A 20,179-nucleotide genomic window follows, 5' to 3' on the forward strand; every position below is an offset into this window, starting at 1 on the left:
TTGAATAACCTCCCATCTTTCACAATCATCAGCTCATGCCAGTAGAGAGGCAAAAAGAAGTTGTAGATAAACAATATTTTGACAGAGGATGAGAAAGAGTAAAGGCTGAAGTCTTTGCTGCTGTATTAGTCTACGTAGCACAGTACAGGCTACAGAGAAGTGCATGCTGTCTGACGTGGGATCTGTCCAACCAACTGTACCTAATGTAGACATCTACATCAGAGCAAGCTGCAAGTTGTTCTTGATGGTACAGTGAGCCTTGAGGACTTCAGAGAGTACGGTCAGTGGAGATCTTGTGTCATCCACACGTAATCTGTATTACGTCAAAGGATTCATAACTTCACTGCCTGTGAGAGGCAAGACAAGTCACTCACATGTGCACTTCACAAATTAGCTAAGAGCCCCATGTTAAGTGACCCAAGAGATACAGATGATACTATCAGAGGAAGTTAAGAAATTAGTTGCTGCATGTATGCAATTACCATGCAGCAACAGTTAGACACAACTACCCCCCCCCCCCCCCCTTCTTGGAATGCAGATTTGCTAGAGTTCTCTAGAAACCACCTAGTAAACCCCAGTTATTCCTCAGCTAGGAAAAACACTCTCTCCAAAACAAACTTACCAAAAGTAACAATTCTCACAGTTATTTACTTTTAAAACAAACACACACACACGAACCTTTTTTTTCTGTTCTATTTATTGGGAGGCACAATGGAAATACCAGCTTTCAGTCATTTTCTTTTCCATTGCAAAACAGCAGAGTACAGGTTACAGCCATCAATCTACAACCAGTATATACTTCAGAAGATCTCCAATTAAATTTTCACATTTCCTGATGATAAAAGAGGCACATATGCCAGACAGCAGCAGTAGCTGAAATAAGAATAGTTTAAGCAATACTTGCTTAAAAAGCTGCACTGACTGCTATTCTAAGGCAGCTTTGGTGAAAGTTTGACAGTTTCCTCAGGAAATGAGAAGAGTTTTGCCTAAAGAAATACATTAACTTTGACTGAAAGAGGCTTTTAGAAAATACTTCCATCAGTGTGAAATTATATTGATATTGCACTTCCTTTAGTTAGAAAGACATTAATGAATCTTTTTGTTCATAATTCAGACTTCTCAGCTATTCCTTTACCTTGCAGGAATGGCACAAAACGAAGGCAGGTAGTGATGCTTTACTGTGACAAAAGGCAGAAGTTTCTTAGGGAATTAGTAATACGGGCAGTAACGCAGCTTCCAAAATCTCTCAGGCTGTATTCTCAATGATAAGAGCAATACCTTGTCCACCACCAATGCAAGCTGACCCAACTGCATATTTCCCGCCACGACGCCTGTACAGAAAAAGTAACAGTGAAAATTATGTACATTTATGAAACCATAGTAGCTGTTGTCTTGGTTTTATGAGATGAAACTAGCTATCAACTGGGTACTACTAAAGATGATGGTTTAGAATGTGTATGTTCTTCTTTTTCTAGAAAAATATCATGAAGCCTCAGCTGATATTGAAGTATTTCTGTAGAAAAACAAGGAGTTGTATTGTTCTTAGGAACACAAAATGGCAAGGAATGACACTACGGGATACTTGTGGTTTCAACACATGATAAAAATGGCATAAATAAAATAGCATTTTATTGCCAAGGTAGTTTTTGAAAGCTAAGTTTTCTACAGCACATTCCAAGAAACAGATTTCCACAAGGTGCAAATTAACTGGGGCTTTATGGTTGAACACTAATATAGTGTTGCAAGTACAAGCAAAAAGATACAGTGATCTCTGTCCTGAGGCAGAAAAAAAAAAAAAAAGGAAAATTCTGATAGAAGTGGTGCTAAGCATATCAAGCAAGCCAAAACAGTCAAAATTTCTGAAAATGGGCTAAAGAGAAAGAGCTTGATGACAAAGCCTTTTAAAATGCACCCTGTTAAGAACAAACTTTGCTCAAAGGCCATTTCAATAAAGAAAACCTTCCTGTGGACTACTGTGGGCTTGGACCAGATCCAGAGGAAGCAAAAAGTCCTGTAGTGACAAGAGAATGGAACATGAGGCGAGCTGCAGGACCTGGACTACAGCACAAAGGTAACAAATTGATACAGAAAGCACTTTAGTGAGGAGAGTTTTAAGCCAGTGGACTGGAAGATTTTAGTCATACAGTATCTATGCTAAAAATCTTTTGCAGGAGTAAATACATCGGCACTGTATTCAGTACCCATGGCTATCAGCTACATACATACCTTAATTCATGAACCAGATGAGCTGTGATCCGTGATCCTGAAGCACCCAAAGGATGACCTATAGCAATGGCACCTCCATTGACATTGGTTTTTTCAGGGTCAAGGCCCAAAACTTTTTCAACAGCTAGATACTGAGGTGCAAATGCCTCATTCACCTAAAACATCAGAGAAACAATACAACTGTTCATGCCTGACTTTCCACACAAGCTTTCAGCACATGCCTGCACACAAGGTTAAACAAGGCACGCTTCTTCTCCAGGTCATTTTGATTGAGAAAAATATTAAACATTGTGTTTATAAAAGTGTACTTAGACAACACAGAAATTGTCAGGCCAACCCAACATAAATTCAAATCCATCAGGCACATGTGATACAAAGGAAGTATGTGGCATATTCTATAAAAAAAGGCATGGTATATCCTGATGCAGTGTGAAGAGCCTATTGCTTTGACCAAAACCGGCCTTGTTCACAAATGGAGAAGCGTGACTAACTTCAAACATTAACAGTCCGCCAACAGAGAAAAAACACTCATGTCACATGAGAATATTTTTTTCTGTGGAAGGCTATCATGCCATTTTCCATTTCCACGTGCCTGAGATTTTTTTCTAATGACTAATTTGTGTGGTCGAAACTAGATGGATAAGAGGTCAGGGAGGTGAGCTAGGACAGGTGGGCTCCAGACATGCAGAAACGCCTACACAGTGATGACGGGCTACACGTATGAGTGGAATCTTTTTGCTAAAAAAGATCAGTAGTAACCACACTGTTCATGTTAAAACTCCTTACCTCTACCAAATCCATGTCCTTCAGGGTCAGTCCTGCTTTCTTCAGAACCTCAGTAATTGCAGGTACAGGGCCTATTTGGAAATGGTTTGCACAGTTAGTTAAATAAAAAATAAATAAGTAATGGCTTATGAACATGTTCTACATAGGATAGCTTCGTAAGCCTCATCAGATCCCCTCCCATGAGCCTCTGTGCAGCCAATGAATTCTGGATATGCTACTCACCTGCTTTACTGGGTGGTAAGAGAACTCCTAAATCGCCAAACTATTTGGCAGCCTGCTCAACACTCTGCCAGGGAAAGTTAGGAATGCCATTACTGCTGCACAGCTATGTTGGTAAACACAGACATAGCTTTCAAGTCAAAAGAACTGACAGTCCCCAGCCAAATAAAACAACTTCACGACAGTTTTGAGGCATTCTCCTTCACAGTACTCTTGGTTCAGCTTATTCTTTCCTCATAACTTGCAGCCTCCAGGTACACAAAGAAGAAAAATGCAGGCTGTTGTGGAGTTTGCTGGTCACGTGTTTAGTTATGGCTTTGGTGCTCTTAATATAATTTAGTTGTTGTTTTGGTGTTCTTAATATAATTTGTGTGACAATCTTCTAGTCAAAAAAACCTCTGAATATATTGTTCCCTTGGACATAGGTCCCAGCCAACTGAAGACAGTAAGATTTTTTTTTTGCGAATATTACAGAGTTTGGCAATAAAACTGTTCTCTGGAAGAAAACTGACATCTACAACCAAGTATAATCCACTAGGGCAGATTAATCTCAAAGCACAGCTACCTAAGGAAAAAGACACTCAAAGAGAATTTGAAAGGGCTAATTAGATATGTGCTTGTAGGACAAAGATACTGAGAGGTTAGATGGGAGCTTACCATTAGACAAAAAAAAACCCATCCTAAAATGTTAACAATCCTAAATGCTATCTCACTACCAAAAAATGGTGTTGAAAACTCATAGCTCAAAGAACAAAAACCATAAAAATAAGTAAATGACAGAAGAGACAGAAAAATTAAAAGAAGAAAGCTCTCAGTTCAAAGCTTAGTGGATTATTAGAAAGCCTCAGGCAGCTTAATACTAGATTCTAAGCGCATCTCATTATGGATGGATTTTAGTATGCCCGTTACGTGTGAGAGTAATGGGAAGGTCTATGTGGACAATACAAACAGCAAAGCTCTTTTTTTCCCTCTCTTTTTTTTTTTTAATAATGAATTCTCTCACTAGACATTGTGAGGCAGAACTCCCTATCACTATCAGTATGTGAAAGGGCAGTTGCTCAGTCTGAGCTCCTGTTCTCAGATCTGTTGCTGTCATGTCGATGAATCTCATCTGGTCTTTTGCAGTTGCTGGGGACAAGCTGTGGTGTTAAGGAGTTAGGATACTAACTGTTTCTCCATATGATTTATGAAGTTTTTAAACAAGCTAAAAGAGTTGCCTGACCTAGAAAGAATGGGCTAGTTTAGAAAGCACAATGACAGCATGAAGTCTAGCGAAAGAAACCCTCCCTCCACATTTGCTTTGAAGGTTGTGTTAGTCAGATAGTCTGATCAAGAAAACAAATCTGACAATGCTTCATTTGCATTTCTACTGACACATGGAACCAGTCAACAATGACCTCTCTGAACAGAACGGCAGAAAGTAAAAGCGATGCTGTGATACAATGCTGTCTACAAACTAAACAGAAGGGAAAAGTCCTGGGGGTGTCTGGACTGACTTGGAGGGTTTGTTTGTGTTAACAGCTACTTGAGTAGGAAACACAAAATATGGGACTAACAAAAAAAGAGAAGCAGTTGGTTTGCCAAAATAATACCTGAACAGATGTGTATCCTGGAATCTAATCTTAGCTCGAGCAACTTAAGGAGCCAATACTGCTTCAGTAAGAGGTGAGGAAGACAACTCATAGTTACACATTTCATCATGAGATTTAAGGCTTACAGGAAACAAAAGTAAATTTCAGGAGAAAACTGGCTTTAAAAAAATTGAGATGAGTCCCTATTTTCTTGACTTACTAACACAGAGAGTAAAAAAAGGTGCCTAGGGGACTACAATTCAGTGCTAATGCTGCAGATCAGGCACCACTCATACCCCTTCAGCCAAACTGAGAAGTCAGTGAGTCCCCCTGCATAAGAGGGATGGACTGATGCAGTGAGACAGACAGCCTCTCTAGTAAGCCACACAAACGTCTGCACAGCTACCAGACTCAGCATGCTGCAGCCTTCCTTTCCTTCCTTTAGGATGTCCAAAACAAGAACATTTTAATGGTGCTTGATCCTATAAAATCATGTGTTTCATTGCAACTTACCAATGCCCATTATGGAAGGGTCACAGCCAGCTGAGTGATAAGCTACTACTCTTGCCAGAGGAGTAAGACTGTGCTTTTTAAGTGCTGATTCACTGGCAATGATGACTGCACCAGCTCCATCACACACCCCCTTGCATATGAGAGAAAAGCATTCTCAGTGGACAAAATACAAACACACAAAACCCCCACATGCTTTAAACAACTAAGACCTCAAAAAAAGCTTGAATCCAATACATTATTATTAACATTTAACACACAATTGTATTAGCAGTTATTCAAAACAACAAACCACGCTCTTTCACTGTCCTGTGGACTGTGAAAGAAAGTTAAATATAAATGTTTAATTAATTTCAATGTTTTAGAAAAGTAAATTACATTTTTTCCACTTAAAGTCTCCCTTACACTAGAAATATTCTGTAGACTTGCAAGGACATTATTAATACTGGGTAACGTATGTACTACTAATTACAAAAGATACTTTACAGACACCCATACTTACTGTGGCTATGATCTGTTTTAGGCAGGAATTCAGATTATATGATCACAGTGGTCCTTCTGGCCCAGAGAACATTAATCAATTGATTAAGACAATGACTGTAAGAGGAACAGTCTGTAATGACATGCTGCTAAGTACCCAGTCTACTCTGGGTAAGAGCAAAACGTGGTTTGGATTACAAAGGATACTAATCGTGGTACAAAGATGAGCAGCAGCAGCATGCCCACTAATATAATGCATGATTTGTAAAGCAAATGTCCAGTAATCATTGCCCCCAAAAGAAAGCAGAACGGCTAATTGTACAAAGCCAGTGCAGGTATCAACTGGATAATTCAAGGCTGATGAAGAAGTGTCAATGCCTCACTGAAAGCACAGTGACAAACCACAGAATCAAATTTTAGGACACCAGAGCAGACTGAAGGATCCCCTGACATCTAGGGGCTGGAACAGTCAACCAGGGGCATTCAATAGCAGAATTAGAAATCAGGAGATACCACTGACAGCCAAAGGTGGCTCAGCGAGACATAAATACAGTGACAATAAATTTGAAGAACCTGAGAGATGGCACTTTCACAATCCAAGGCTTTGACATACTCACTGAAGCATTCCCAGCAGTCACTGTTCCATCCTTTTTAAAGATAGACGGGAGTTTTGCCAATTGTTCCAGAGTGGTCTGGGGTTTTGGGTGCTCGTCCTTTTGCATGCTTTCTTTCCCCTTTTTCGTTTTCACTTCAATTGGTGCCATCTCAGTGCTAAAGTAACCAGCATCATGAGCTGCAATCACAAAAAGGAAAATAACAAGGACACTGATAAAAATATCAAGATGATTGCACAGCATGACCAATAATCCTATTTTCAAGCACACCACTTTTGCTCTATTTTAACAAAGAGTCCAGGGACAGTACTGTTTATGCTTTATTTGCTTAAATAGGCTGGCTGGTAGTTTGTTGTTTGTTTGCTTTTTAGAAACTGGGCAAAAACTCTACAAATATGTTCTCAAACTTTGCCAAAGAAAGTCTCAAATATTAAAGTGTTATTTCAGCTTTAAGTAACTGAATTCTTTCTTGGCTTTTTTTTAACCACTAGATTTATTTTTTGTACACATCCCTCCACGTTACTGTTTTATTCTACAGCTCTGTCACTTATCAGAGAGTCAAGAAGCTGAAAATCTCAGACAGGAAAGCAGAAAAAAATCCTGAGCCACATTATCTCTTTTGATAATCAGCATAAGCTATTATTGTATCAATTAAAATCCTGTCCAAGCTGCTCCTCCACAGGATCTCACAGTTAAGTTATGATCTTGGAACAGGATTCAGCTGCCTGAACAACTTGAGAAAATTCAAGGCACTGTAGGTATCTAAGATGCCCATAATAGCATCACCTGAGATGACATTAGACGCCAACATTCAGGCAACTAAACGCTATCTTTTGTGTCCGCAACAATGATGCGAACACACAGATTTAAAACCAAAACAACTCTTGTCTCCCAAAACTGAACCAAGACTCCCAATCACTTCAGATCACTCCACAAATGCAATTCTAAGAGATTTAAAACTAAGGCACTGAAATTGCCAGATCTGGTGTTGTTTAGCTACCTCTGAACTTCCTCAATAAATGCTACAAAGTCTTTCTCTTTCCTGATTAGCCACAGGACTCTCTCTTTAGTGTAGAATAAGATGAACTGGTCATAACAAGCAGAAATAAAAATAAACAAAAACAAGGCAAAATCCTAGAAAACAAGAAAGAAGAAAAAGCCTCTTCAGGGGCACAGTTTCTAGTGAAGGTTCCAGGAATGGCAGGAGTTAGCTAACAAGATCAGTAGGGAAGGTAACACATGATTAAGTTACAAAAAACACTGCTACAGCCATTGGAAAGGGGCTTGTTACTTAACCTGCTAATAGGCACAAGACCTGACTCAGCATATTGAAAGTCAAACCCCGTAGAACCAGGTTACCTGTACCACAGGGCACACAAAAGCATGAATTACAGTATCTGCAAATCAAAAGATAAATCACTCCAAGATGCACAACATATGCAAAACTTTAAAATACTTTGAATTGATGCTAAAAACCAACTAGCTTTGAAACTAGTATTATATAAACACTTCCATTCCAAAATTTACTAACCAGCTTTGCATCTCTGTTGTGTTTTGAACGCGTATCGGTCACAGTCCTCTCGCGTGATGTTGTATTTTGCAGCCAGATTTTCAGCTGTAACTGCCATAGGTAGTTTAACATGCGTATCTGTTAGACCTTCCCACAATGTGTCTTCCAACTGCATGGAATATTATGAAAAGAAAATTATAAAGCACAGCAATATTAACATTTATTCCTGACAGTTTCTAGTTATTCAGCAGCCTCTTGGAAACTAACGTCTTTTTGTAAAATTAACTCAGGTTACTTACAGATACTTTATTTAAGTTAGAACAAGCACACTGCAAAACAGTCTGCAAGTTCTTGTGTGTTATTTTATTTAATCTACGTTATGCTCTAGTGTGATTCTTTCCACTCATATGTGGCCCTGAGAGGCTGGGAAAAAGCCTATCATTCTTAGCATTTCAGCATATTTCACTGCTGCATAAATTATTTATTAGCATCCTATGAGAAAACAGACCTGTCTTCCTGGTTACCAAGAAGGAGAGGTCAGGAACTCTGAAAAGGCACAGCAGCCTACTGATTCTTTGGCTCTTTCTCTCCTGTTAGGTAAAATCACCTTACGTGAGTCAAAGGTTTCTGTGGGTAAAACATCTCAGGTGAGAAAATACCCAAGTCTAACTTCACTTAACCTGATAAAGGCAAGCCCAGCCAGTCCAGATGGCTTTTGTCATCTCTCTGTCACCACTAAAGTTCCACAAGATAAATCACTCATTCACCTGTGACTGTAAAATTCAACTATCTTCACGATAAGAATCTAGTACACCTATGGAGACTGAGTGTTATCAGCAAACTTGTGATCTCTGGAGAAACCTAGGCTTAGTCCCAGTGCCACACAAGATTCACAGAACAAAGTCAAGCACACTTCATATTCACCACTGTCATAATGGAAAAACAGCATAGAAAAAAAACAAAGGGCTGAAACATTGAAATATCCTAATTTAGCATTTTGACGTTGGTTATGACCCACTGAGTAAATGGTAATTATCAGAGCAGAACTGGATCCACCTGCAGATTTCCCACAGTATTCACTAACGATACATCTTCAGAAGAAAATGTGACAATAACTTACCTGTCAATGCATTTAACATCAAGTTTCCATTTCTAAAATTGAGAGATGCTTACAACTTGAAGGTACACATGTTCTTTACCCATTGCTAGCCTTACTAGCTTTACGTAAACTGCGTATGCCTCTATTTCACAGCCTCTGACATCAGAAAAGTTTTTATATTGTATGCAGTGCTTTGATGGGATATACCAAATGAACTAAGTTTGTGTCTAAGAGTTTATTGATATGTTTAACATGGAACAGGAATTCAAAGACAGTTTTCAAAAAGCTAGAAAACTGGCATGCCTAACAAAATTGCCTGAACCTACTGTTTTGATAATGTCTGAATACTGGATAAATGTTTTGAACAACTAAATCCAGATCTAGTCTCCAATAATTTCATTTGCAAGGATATAGTCTGTACAGACCTGACACTTTACATTTCTCTGTAAACATGATTTTATTCAGAGAAGAAAACAAAAAGTAAAAAATAGTACTAGACCTTGAGTTCTGCTCCTAATCTGGTTCCAAATCGAATGTTTCGAACTGCGTAAGGAGCCTGGCTCATATTTTCAGCTCCACCACACAGAACAACTTCTGAGTCATTAAGGCAAATTTCCTGTCAATAGAAAAAGAAGAGAGATCTAGGATTTAGTTTGCTGGATTTGTAAGACAATAACAACTGTTTTAGAAAAAGACCTTGTCACCTAAAAAGCCACACACAGAGAATTAATTCAACCTTAGCTACATGTATATTAAGGAAGGGTTTACCCTTCTATTAAGATTGAGGTCTGTCTCTTTCATTATGTGTTCCTTCTTTCTCCTTTCAGCAAGAAAGGATTACATCAATGAGGGAGGAAGAGATTATGGGTGCACATGACAGGACTGATGAACAAAGCCATCAAGCATCTGCAAGCTTGTTTGGTTAGGTTCACAGATGACTGAACTTTTTTTTTTTTAACTCCCAATGTTCTCAAAAGGAACATAAACCTCAGAGCCTGAAACTAGACCTTATGATTCTAAAAAAATGGGACACTGTTTTAGAAAACATTAGTCAGGTAAGCTGCCAAAAGAAACCCCAAAACACACTAATTCATCATTGGCAAAGTGCACAGAACCTAAAAGCACTACTTCCTAAAACACACCATCAGACCACTCAAAAATTCTGCTTCCTTCAAAGATTCACTCAGTTGGACAGTTAAGGTTATTTGTGTACTGGAATGGAAGCAGATAAAATTATCTTGATATGCATTTGAGATGACAAGTTAATAATTACTATGACTGATTTGTAGTACTATGTGCTGAGGTGCTTCCTACAGTTACCAAAAACTTTGTGCACATTTAAGCAGCTCAGAATAGAATCTGCAGCTTTGTTGTGTGCCAGAAAAATACAGAAACATTAGCTGCATTGATGAAATGCCATCTTTGGAAAAGACTTCACAACTGTATTTTCAATGTAAGTGGTCAAATTCTGCAATAGATTTTTGTCAGTGTAGACTAACGTGTATTGCTTTTGCAGAAAGCACTAGCAAAAACAGTCAGATGGATATTATTGTAAACATGTAACCTTAACTCTATACTGTCTTCCACAATTTCTCCCTTAGAGGATCAGATCTAAAATCATTCTCCAGCCAATGGGAACTTTTTCTTTTTTAAAAAAACCAAACCACTATGCGATTGCTCAAATAGTCATAAAATACCCTTTCATTCTGGAAAGTCTAGACCACTACTAGTTGTAGACCACTAATCTGAATGAGCAAATGAAATAAAAATAACTATACCACTGTACTACAACTTACTCAGTGTTTTTGGCCAATTACTCAAAGAGAAGTTGATTTTCTTCTATTTGAGAAGAACTGACACTATAATCCATGAAACAGTTTGGATCTTCGAACAAAAAGACACTTAAATGCACAGGTTGTGGCTTACATAGGTGAGAATATAAACAATGATCGAAAGATGAAAGCCTCCTGTTGTGATAATGCTCAGTATTTCCAATTCATACAAACAGGAGCACAGATTGCAACTGTTGCACAGTTGAGCTCTATTTCACTGGCTAACACTTGTTGCATTCCTTGTATTAAACTCAAAATAGCTACAACGACAATTTTTAAAACCAACCACAAAATATGGCACTGTGGAGGCTGAACTGTACAAAACCATGCAGGACAACAGGAAGTCTCTACCAGTGGCAGCTAAACATCCATGTTAAGACTCATGCCAAACACAAAGTACATGTTTCTACATGTTAACAGCCTGATAAAGTTATAACTAATACAGAAAAAAAGAGCTTGTACCTGACATCCATTGGCAATGGACTGGAAACCAGAGCCACAAAGTCTGTTGACAGTGAGGGCTGGGACCGGGACAGGAACTCCCACACGTAAACCAACATGTCTTGCGATGTAAATCGCATCTGCGGAGCTCTGCAGACAGAACAAACAGGAGGTTTCATTACACTCTAATTTCTTTGGAAACTAAAAGTCTTGATGAAAAGTCAGAATGGTGTAATGGCATCACTGATAGAAGATAACATATGTTCGACAGAAATCCTACTAGTCATAAGAAGTACTTGGATTCACTTCAAAAAGACACCATCCTGTATGATCAAAAAGGACCAATACCTGTCTTAACATGCACTCTAAAGAAACTGTGTGTCGTAAAAGCTAGACATCAGGCCAAAAATGGTACTACAGAAGTTAAGACTGAAGTCAGCAACTCAATAGTCTTACATTTTCCCTCATCTCTTATTTTCAAAACAGCAGAACAGACTGACTGGCAAGATCCTGACTGGCAAGCAGCAATTATTTCAAGGTAAATTAAAATTGCTCAGACTAACAACAGGGGAAGGCGCCCATGAAAGAGACAGTGTGGAAATTGCGGAGATGCCAATCCTGCTTCATATCCACTTTGTGAAATTTCATAACTGTGATGGTCTAATTGGACACTGGCCTGTTCTAACAATGAAATCTCATTCCTCCAAAGCTTTTCAAAGATGATTCTATCACATTTCTATTTGAGAAGCAAAGTACTGCACACAGAGTAGTTTGCTTCTGAACCCACTCCTTCAATAAACCAGGCTCCAACATGAGATGAAACAAAAACAATTAGGCTCCTGCATTTCAGCTACTGAGTCAGCAGATGATGGTGAGCACAGGTACAGAATAAAAAATAACAGCAGCATTGCTATAGAAAATTATAACAGTATTGCTACAGGTTTGTCATGGATCTTTTCCAAACAAAGAACACTCATGCTCTTAGGGATCATGCTGTAAGCTAATATGTATCACAAAGGGAAAGTTCTGTGCACAATGCCAACTTGCCAAAAATTTCAGGGAAAAAAATTTAATCAAGCCACTTCTGCTGAAGAAGGGTAGTTTAAAATGGTCATACATTCACAGTTATTTAAACTTAATCAAATAATACTTTAAAGGAATCCAGGACTAAAAGAAGAAAATCTATTGGGATGGGGAAGTATGATGCAAAGGAAAACAAATGTAATTTCAACACAAAAAGACATTTTATTGGGAGAATGCTATTTTTCATGTGAAAGCATTACAAGAGATTTGGATGTAGCTTTTTTTTTTTTCCTAAGCCACAAACAGTTCTTACAAAACCTAAAAAGTTGAATAAAAGCAGCTGAGATGGTAGCCGTAGCAGACAGAATAATCAAAAGCTACTCTTTTGGCTGGAAATCCTTAAGGAGGAATACTGCACATTTGTTCAATTATCATGAAAGTTCTCAGGTATTTGTTTCTTCTGCACCCTTGAAACACGCAGTACAAAGTAAGAGTGCCTCCGATAATAACAGTGAAGACAGAAAACCAAACCAAACCAGAAATGCTCTTTGCTGTCTTGTCTAAAACAAAGACCATTGTCTAGATAAGTGGATAACTGCAGTTTTGCAATGCTGGTGCTCTGCATATAATAGCATCTATGTCACAAGCTCTTTGGAAAAGATATGATTGTCCAACTGTCTCTGCCAATCAAGGTATGTATCCTTCCAGCTCAAACTCATATTCACTCAAAAAAATTCTATAGGAAACTCAAGAGAAATGGACTCAAGTCAGTTACAGCCTCCAGAAAGAAAGGGATTTCTACAATCCACTAAAAATTCACTGATCATTGAGCTACACAGCTCAAGTCATTAAAATAAGGCAAAACGTATCAGTGATTAGCAACTAATCATTTAATGAATTCACATTTTTAGAAGATCAACTTGTCCTGGCTTAGTACCTTTGATTCCAAAAAAAGAAAGCTAACATCACAAATCATGCAGGGTATGTCCCTTAAACATGAACAGGAAACACTATACTATAAAGGCTACTTACCCATTCCATTTCCACCTCTTTGGTTTATTCTTAGCTGCAAAGGAGAGGTAACTATTTGTAGGACCACACTAAAGGAGACAACCAAAATAATCACCGACCAGTAAATTTTCTGTGCTACCAACCTGCATGACACTGCCAACAATGACACTGTCAATGATCTCAGGAGAGACCTTGCCAGCAGCCAACGCAGCTCGAGCAGCATGTTCTGTCAGATCGGTGGCTGTGAAGTCCTTCAGCAAACCTCCATAGGTCCCGAAAGGAGTTCGCTTCGCTGCAACAATGAATACACCTGCAACAGAAGCAAGAATTATACAGATATGGAGAGACTAACAAACAGAAAATCACCACATCACCCTCAACTGGATAACATCCTAAATTCACAAAAGGCTTTGTAAATAAATATAGACAATATGAAGACATGCAGTTCAAGATAAATAAGCTATAGGATATAACAATATTTTACACTGTGAAGGTATGCAGAATTAATGGTCAGAAAGAAAAGCTGGAAAGATTGCAGATATACCTCACTTCCACAAAGAGGTCTGAAAAAAAAACAGGTAGTTTTGATACCAAAGGATGCTGCCAAATCCACACCAGACATCAGTGCTAGTGTACTAAAAACATGAAAGTTACACTTATGAAATCCCATAGTAGATATCTGTGAAATGATCAGATGAAGAACCATTTCAAGAAACAAAGAAGCCATTCCCTCATCCAAGAAAAAGCAGCAGATTCTTGGCTTATACTCTGAAACATTTTTCACAAAGAAAAAAAACAATAAAGCAAAACAAAAAAAAATCCCTTTTTATATGCATTTTAACTTTGATTCCTTTAACTTAAGAGGAAAAACATTCCCTAACCAAAAACTTCATGCTACTTCCAGAATTATATAGGCCATCTAAACTGCAATAACATTAGTCTCCCAGTTTCTGAGAAGAAAATCCAGTTTTCAACAGACAGGAGAGCACGTGCAAGCGCCTGCACACAAATGCATCGGCCAGAAGTAGTCTAGATGAGTTTCAGCTTGGGAGAAGCTGTCTCTGAACCAAACCAAACACCTACTGACTGCTCGTCACAGCAGCTCTCTGCTTCTGTGGGCAGAAATGAGTGGGAGGCAGCCTGTGAACTTTCCCCCAGTTGAACAACAGAGCTCAAATCTCCCTTTTTTATAGCTGTCATGAAACACCCACAGTTATTTTAAGTAACACCAGAAGGATATACACAGATACAAGAATGAATGCAAATGAAAATGCCTGTTAATTAAGCTGCTCATGAACACTTTTTTCAGGCCTTCTCTTAGAGGCCGTGTGATCCAGATTCTTTGGATGTTTGTTTTGTCAGAGAGAGGGTGCTCCTCTGTCTCACATGTATCCCTTGGATCCCAGGCTGCATGATTTATAGAACAGGACTTTCCAAACTTGCAAAGGTCAAGCTTGCTCCACTGACAAGGACTTGAACACAATGTTGGTATCTGGAACAGGCAATGAATAGGCTCAGAAGATCATCTGGGAAAGACCCTGAAGTAGACTAAGCAAGAATTGCAGCTTCAAAGACAGGGATGAACACGAAAAACAATGTGGCTTTCAAAGCCATGAAGAACAACACCCTCACACCCTGATGCTGCCCCTGGGCTTCTTCTGGGGTACCCAGAAGACCTTAAAAAGAAGTCTTTGCTAAGCGCACTACTGCCGCTCTCTTAAAATGGAGTGTTGACATGGTAACTATTCAAAAAGTGGGAGAACCACAATTTATTTCCTCAAAGGAATAAATAGCTGCTAACTATTATACATCCAAAAAGCCTGCTCTTCAGGTTTTTAAGTGTAGAGGTCTCAAATATAGTCACTAAAATATATATCTCAAGAGGTCTCTGTGTATTCAGAGGTCTGAAAAGTACCAAAGCTGGTACTGCGGGGAAGGTCCTGTACCCAGGCTTGGAACAAATGCTTGGAACCAACCTCTTATATACACAGAGTGTATGCTATATCCATCATCAGTTTTCACTCTTCATTTAATCATCGTTCAATTGATACCAGCAAGTAATTCAATTTAAACCAAAACAATTCTTAATCAATTGACTGAATTTTTTTTACTTTGTACTTTTTTTTTTTCTAAAAAAGCTGAAAATTACTAACAGACACAACATGTGAACCCACACAAGTTTGTTTCTTTTTTTAAGCAAAAGTAAAGATGCTTTCACAGATTTATGTTTATGGAAAACAGGCATGTTCAATACAGTCACTGCAGAATTAGTCCCTGGACTATCTAAGTGTTCAGGTGACAGATTTCAGTTAACTATCCAAAATGGGCAGTATTAACAATAATTTACTGAATGTTAAGTTTCAGTCTTGATGAAATGTTAACGCTTGTAAAAAAAAAAAAAAAAAAAAAAGACCTTAGCTCTTTTAAGAATTATCTCATGTTCCTAAGCTTATCTTCCCTGCAGCAAAGTAGGCCTTGACACTCATCCCCTTGCCACCACTCCTCCTGCCCACTGATTTCTGTCCCTCTGTTTCAAAAACTGTGCCAGCAATAGCTGATTACAAGGCTTTGCTGCAGACCAGCTCAGGGACCTGATCAAGCTAAAAGAACTTGTTTTCCTCCCTTTCGGCCAGGTTGTTGGTTATTCACATTATTTGCTGAATCACAGACACCGTGTTGCCTTATAAATAAACAGTCCAGGGGCGAGGATGGAACTTTGCCCTTAAACCTTCCTTTCACAATAACAACATCTCTCTCTTTCACCGAGGCTGCTCACTCCTGCCCACTTCACAACAGTACTGTGGGGCCAAAGAGTAAACCAGAGAAGATCACACAATTGTGGTACCTGAAGACTAACCCAGAGTCAGCTGAAAACGAGGGGCTGATTTTCATATGGATCAGTTCTGTGACAGAGTTCACCTTCTGGCTGCTCAATAAAACATAATTCCAGACTAAGAGAGACGGTAGACTGAACCAGAAAGGGAATAAGAAGCAGCACAACCTCTCCTAGCAGCAATGGTGTGATGAATTCAACTGACCACAGAGCCATTCCCTTAAGGGTATATTACTCCAGAGCCTGCCCAATTTTGCTTGATTGGAGAGACGTCTATAAATGCTACTCCCTCCACAAAACTTCAGGAGGAACAACAAGGGGTGGCTGCAGTCCTGAGCAAGAAAGGACTCTGCAGCCTTTAACAGCTCTTCCTGAGTCACCATTAATTAGTACTGTCCTACATTACCATGACAAGGCTTCCAGAGTCTCTGCAATTTTCCAAGGTGCTAAACATTGGATGAGAGCAGAACACTACCAAATGCATAGGGATCTGGAAACTTTTGGGGCCGGAAAGTAAAGGTCACTCTGACTCCTTACCAAACGCTCAATTCAAGACATCTTTTAATCTGGTTGTGTTAACCACCTGCTGTCAAATGGCGACCTGCTACTGTAGATCTGAAATATTCTCTAAGCCTCCAACATTTCTCAGACGTGCTTGGTTTCAAAATATTTCTTTGTCAGATCCTATTTTGAAGGCCTAAAAAACAATCATTAACCTAAAAAAAATTAAGGAGCACGAACAATGTATGAAAAATACTGTAGCAAGAGGTAAGATCCTGAAACAGGCACAGAAAACTATCATCAAACAAGTAGGGGCAAAGTTGCTCTTTGTATTATTCAGTCAAGTAGAGCAATACGGAATTACCGCAACACTGACTAGACAGGCTTTCAGCACCAAAACCTCAAACCGTGACTTACACATATGTTATTATTTAGGTTCAGTCTGTCAAGTAGCAAAGCTCTGTCAAATAGATTAAAAGCCCTATTTCAATACATTTCAATTTTGTTTTTAAACAAGATCATATATTAAAGGGCATATTTATCTAATTTTAAGAGACACAGAATTTAAACCACGTAGAGCATAAAGTACTTCTTTACAGAAAACACTTTTAGGAACTGTTAGCACTTGCAAACAGAACTACCTGCTGTTACTGCTAAAAGGGGTTGGGGGTGACAAAAGAAACTTTCAGTCACTGACACTTCAAGTGTCACCTCTAGTCACTGCACATAGACATGGCCAGTTACTGCACATACATACCCGCCTTTTGCTATAGGTTTATTAGTACCATAACTGGTTTAAGCACTGCAAAAACTCGAACACAGTATATTCAATATATATTCAAACAGCGTTCAAAACAGAAGCTTGTGACCAGCACCGCGTACCTCTTCTCCTCCCTCTGCACCTAACGCACATAAAAGCGTTATTTGAAAGGCTGCATTTATTTCCAGCTGTTAATGGTACGGATGCTGACACACCTCGGAGGAGACAGGGGGGAGGAAAATTCCCCCCTCCCCGGAGAGACAGGAACGGCTTCAGAGGCTCCATTTTACATTTCCTGACGGACCACACGACCTTTACAACCGTGCGGCCATGACAGGGCCTGCCCCGGCCAGGCCCACTCTCGCCACCCCGGCCAGGGCAACCGGGACAGCCGCGGCACGGCCGGTTACCTTTACCTCAGACCTGTCCCAGCCTCCCCGCCAGCCCGACCCGCCCTCACGGAGCCTGCCCGGGCCTCGCTCCCCCTCATGGACCGGCGGCCACGCCACCGCCGCTGAAGAGCCAGGGACCCGTTATCCCACACACGGTGGCAGGGAGCCGCCCGCCCAGCCGCTCGCTGACAGGGGCCTCACCCCGCAGGAGCGCCATAGCCGTTCCGTTCCGTTCCGCTCCGCCGTCTGCCGCGCCCGGCCCGCCCCTCGCCTGCGCCTGACCCGCCGCACATTCGCCACGCTGGGGGCGGAAGGGACAGGCCCACGAAGACGGCACTTTAAACTTTTTTTTTTTTTTTTTTCCTCCCGCTTCTGCTTGATTTCATTTCTCCCTCCTCGCCGTCCCCCACTCCGCCATCGGAAAGGACGGCCGCGAGCTTTGGCGAATCGGCAGCGAAGGAAACGGGCGGCGCGGACTCCGCGGCGTTGCCCTGGCGACGGCGGCCGCGGCGGAGGTAGGCCCCGGGCAGCGGCGGGCGGACCAGGCCCGCTCTCCCCGCCAGACCCGGCCCGGCCCGGCCCGGCCCGGGGTCGCCCAGCCGCGGTCCGTGATGAGTAGCCACTGCGCAAGCCGAGTTACGCGGGACCGGTGAAGAAGCTTGTGCTGGGGAAGGTACCCGAGACCCACGGGCGGCGGCCAGGGGCGGCCCCGGGAGCCCTGAGGGCAGCTCCCCTCCCTCACGGGGCCAAGTCACACACCCACACACACCTCCCCCCGAAGGCCTGGACTGGGATTTTAACGGAGGTTTGCAGGCGTGAGCTGCTTCGCAGTCCACGGCTGGCCTAGCTCTGTCCCTATTCTCAAGCTTTATCCTTTCGGGACTTGCATGGAGAAAAGAGTAGGACTTGCCTCCTGGTATTCTCCGTGGCCCATCCCTATTGCAACCTCCCGGCTGTGCATAGGTGAACCACAAAAAACACCTTTCAAAGCTCTGGTAGTTGAAAATGCAGGTTGAGCTATGATTTCTGTGCCTAAAACCTTTAGTGGACTCATTCAGACTGGCAGAAGATGGAAGGATCAGTACAGTAAAAAAAAAATAAAAAATTAAAAAATCTTTCAACAGCTTTCCCTACATCTTTCCAATCATTTCATGAATTCAGAGACAAGTGAATGTACAGTGACATCCAACACTGTCTTTAAAAAAAGCAGAGGGTTTTACTGTATTTTTTCTCTCTGCCCTTGACTTACCCTGTCACCTTTAACGCGTGCACAGGGGCTGGCACTGCATCCCCTCTTCTCCACTCATTGGCAATAAGCTTACACACTCAACTGGTTTCTCATCATCTCAAAATATTTAAGTACCTCTGAAATTAAGTTATAACTTCTAAACTTTTCAAAGTCTTAAGTAAGAGCTTTGAGATTGTTGATTTTGTGTTTGTAAAGTACCTTGTCATTTCAAAACAGAAATGTTTCCAACATACAGAAGTAAATATCGAAAGGTGTATTTTTAACATACCCATTTTTGGCCAAAAGTCACAATTTCTTCAAAAGTGTTTATTTCACAAATTTTTTTATCCACGGCTGAATATTACAATGACTGTTACAAGCATTTAGCTATAAACAGAGGTGTAGTTTACAGATTTGTTCAAAATGGAAAAATATAAGCAGTAGTATTTAATCTATAGTATTCACTCATGTATATCATTCAACTTCTATGAGAGCAGCTATACCTTCTGCTTGTTAAGGTAATGAGACTTCACACACACACACACACTTCAAAAATCCCCAAACAAAATAGACATTGCACTGTAGTAGCACATTTTTTTGATTTGTTTTCTTCTAATTTCAACTTAATTTGAAAGTCTTTGTCATTTATGGTTTGAAATAAATGGTATATTCATTGGGGAACAGGTCCTCCAGATTGTTTTACTTAACACCTACATCGCTAGACTTCTTTCAGGGGGAAAAAAATCAATTTATGACTGTAATATATATGTGAATCAATAAAGTTGGAGGAAAAAGGTTCATGGTAGTTCATGCAATTCATTTTAATTAGGTTATATTTATATGTAATGGCAAAAATGTTAATTTTTCAGTTAAATATGGACTGAAAGAATAAGTTTGCAGTTTTGTTCATTTACTATTGAAAACAGAGGAAAAATGACTTCTTGTTTCAAATGCATCTTTTTCACTCGTATCTTTTTCAAATCACACAAATGGAGAGGTCATATATTTCAAAGACTTTAGGTAGAGTTGTAACTTCAGCGTTTAAGTTACAGTATCAGGAAAAGTAGTCACCATGCTTAAATTCTGAAGCATGCCCACATTTTGTTACCTTTTCACTCATACAAAGAAGTCCTTTCAGATACA

General features: G+C 40.1%; 1 protein-coding gene across 4 annotated transcripts; it reads right to left on the reverse strand.

Moving 5' to 3' along the window:
- Positions 1-679: 679 nt before the first annotated feature.
- Positions 680-18,144, reverse strand: ACAA2 (acetyl-CoA acyltransferase 2). Of its 4 annotated transcripts, none has more exons than XM_075739748.1 (11): positions 18,010-18,056; positions 14,621-14,814; positions 13,466-13,632; positions 11,310-11,438; positions 9,515-9,631; positions 7,938-8,085; positions 6,410-6,585; positions 5,316-5,445; positions 3,013-3,083; positions 2,227-2,381; positions 680-1,331 (listed from the first exon to the last, which is right to left on the reverse strand). In XM_075739748.1, the coding sequence occupies exons 3-11, from the start codon at positions 13,469-13,471 to the stop codon at positions 1,247-1,249; spliced, it is 1,017 nt and encodes a 338-aa protein (XP_075595863.1). In that variant the 5' UTR covers positions 13,472-13,632; positions 14,621-14,814; positions 18,010-18,056; the 3' UTR covers positions 680-1,246. The 4 variants fall into 4 exon arrangements, with proteins under 4 accessions (XP_075595863.1, XP_075595862.1, XP_075595861.1 ...); XM_075739747.1 differs by having other exon boundaries at positions 14,597-14,814; XM_075739746.1 differs by lacking the exon at positions 14,621-14,814 and having other exon boundaries at positions 18,010-18,144.
- Between the last annotated feature and the right edge of the window lie 2,035 nt (positions 18,145-20,179).

Source organism: Balearica regulorum, chromosome Z (assembly GCF_011004875.1).
Source record: "Balearica regulorum gibbericeps isolate bBalReg1 chromosome Z, bBalReg1.pri, whole genome shotgun sequence".
NCBI lineage: Eukaryota > Metazoa > Chordata > Aves > Gruiformes > Gruidae > Balearica > Balearica regulorum.

What these genes read in the sequence shown, in the direction of transcription:
- ACAA2 (XM_075739745.1), bottom strand. Translation starts at nt 14,616, where the DNA reads ATGAGCAGCTTAATTAACAGGCATTTTCATTTGCATTCATTCTTGTAT. An exon ending in CCCTTCCATAATGGGCATTG is followed by an intron (nt 3,084 to 5,315) that starts GTAAGTTGCAAT and finishes ATTTCCAAATAG; the next exon opens with GCCCTGTACCTGCAATTACT. An exon ending in AGGACATGGATTTGGTAGAG is followed by an intron (nt 2,382 to 3,012) that starts GTAAGGAGTTTT and finishes CTGATGTTTTAG; the next exon opens with GTGAATGAGGCATTTGCACC.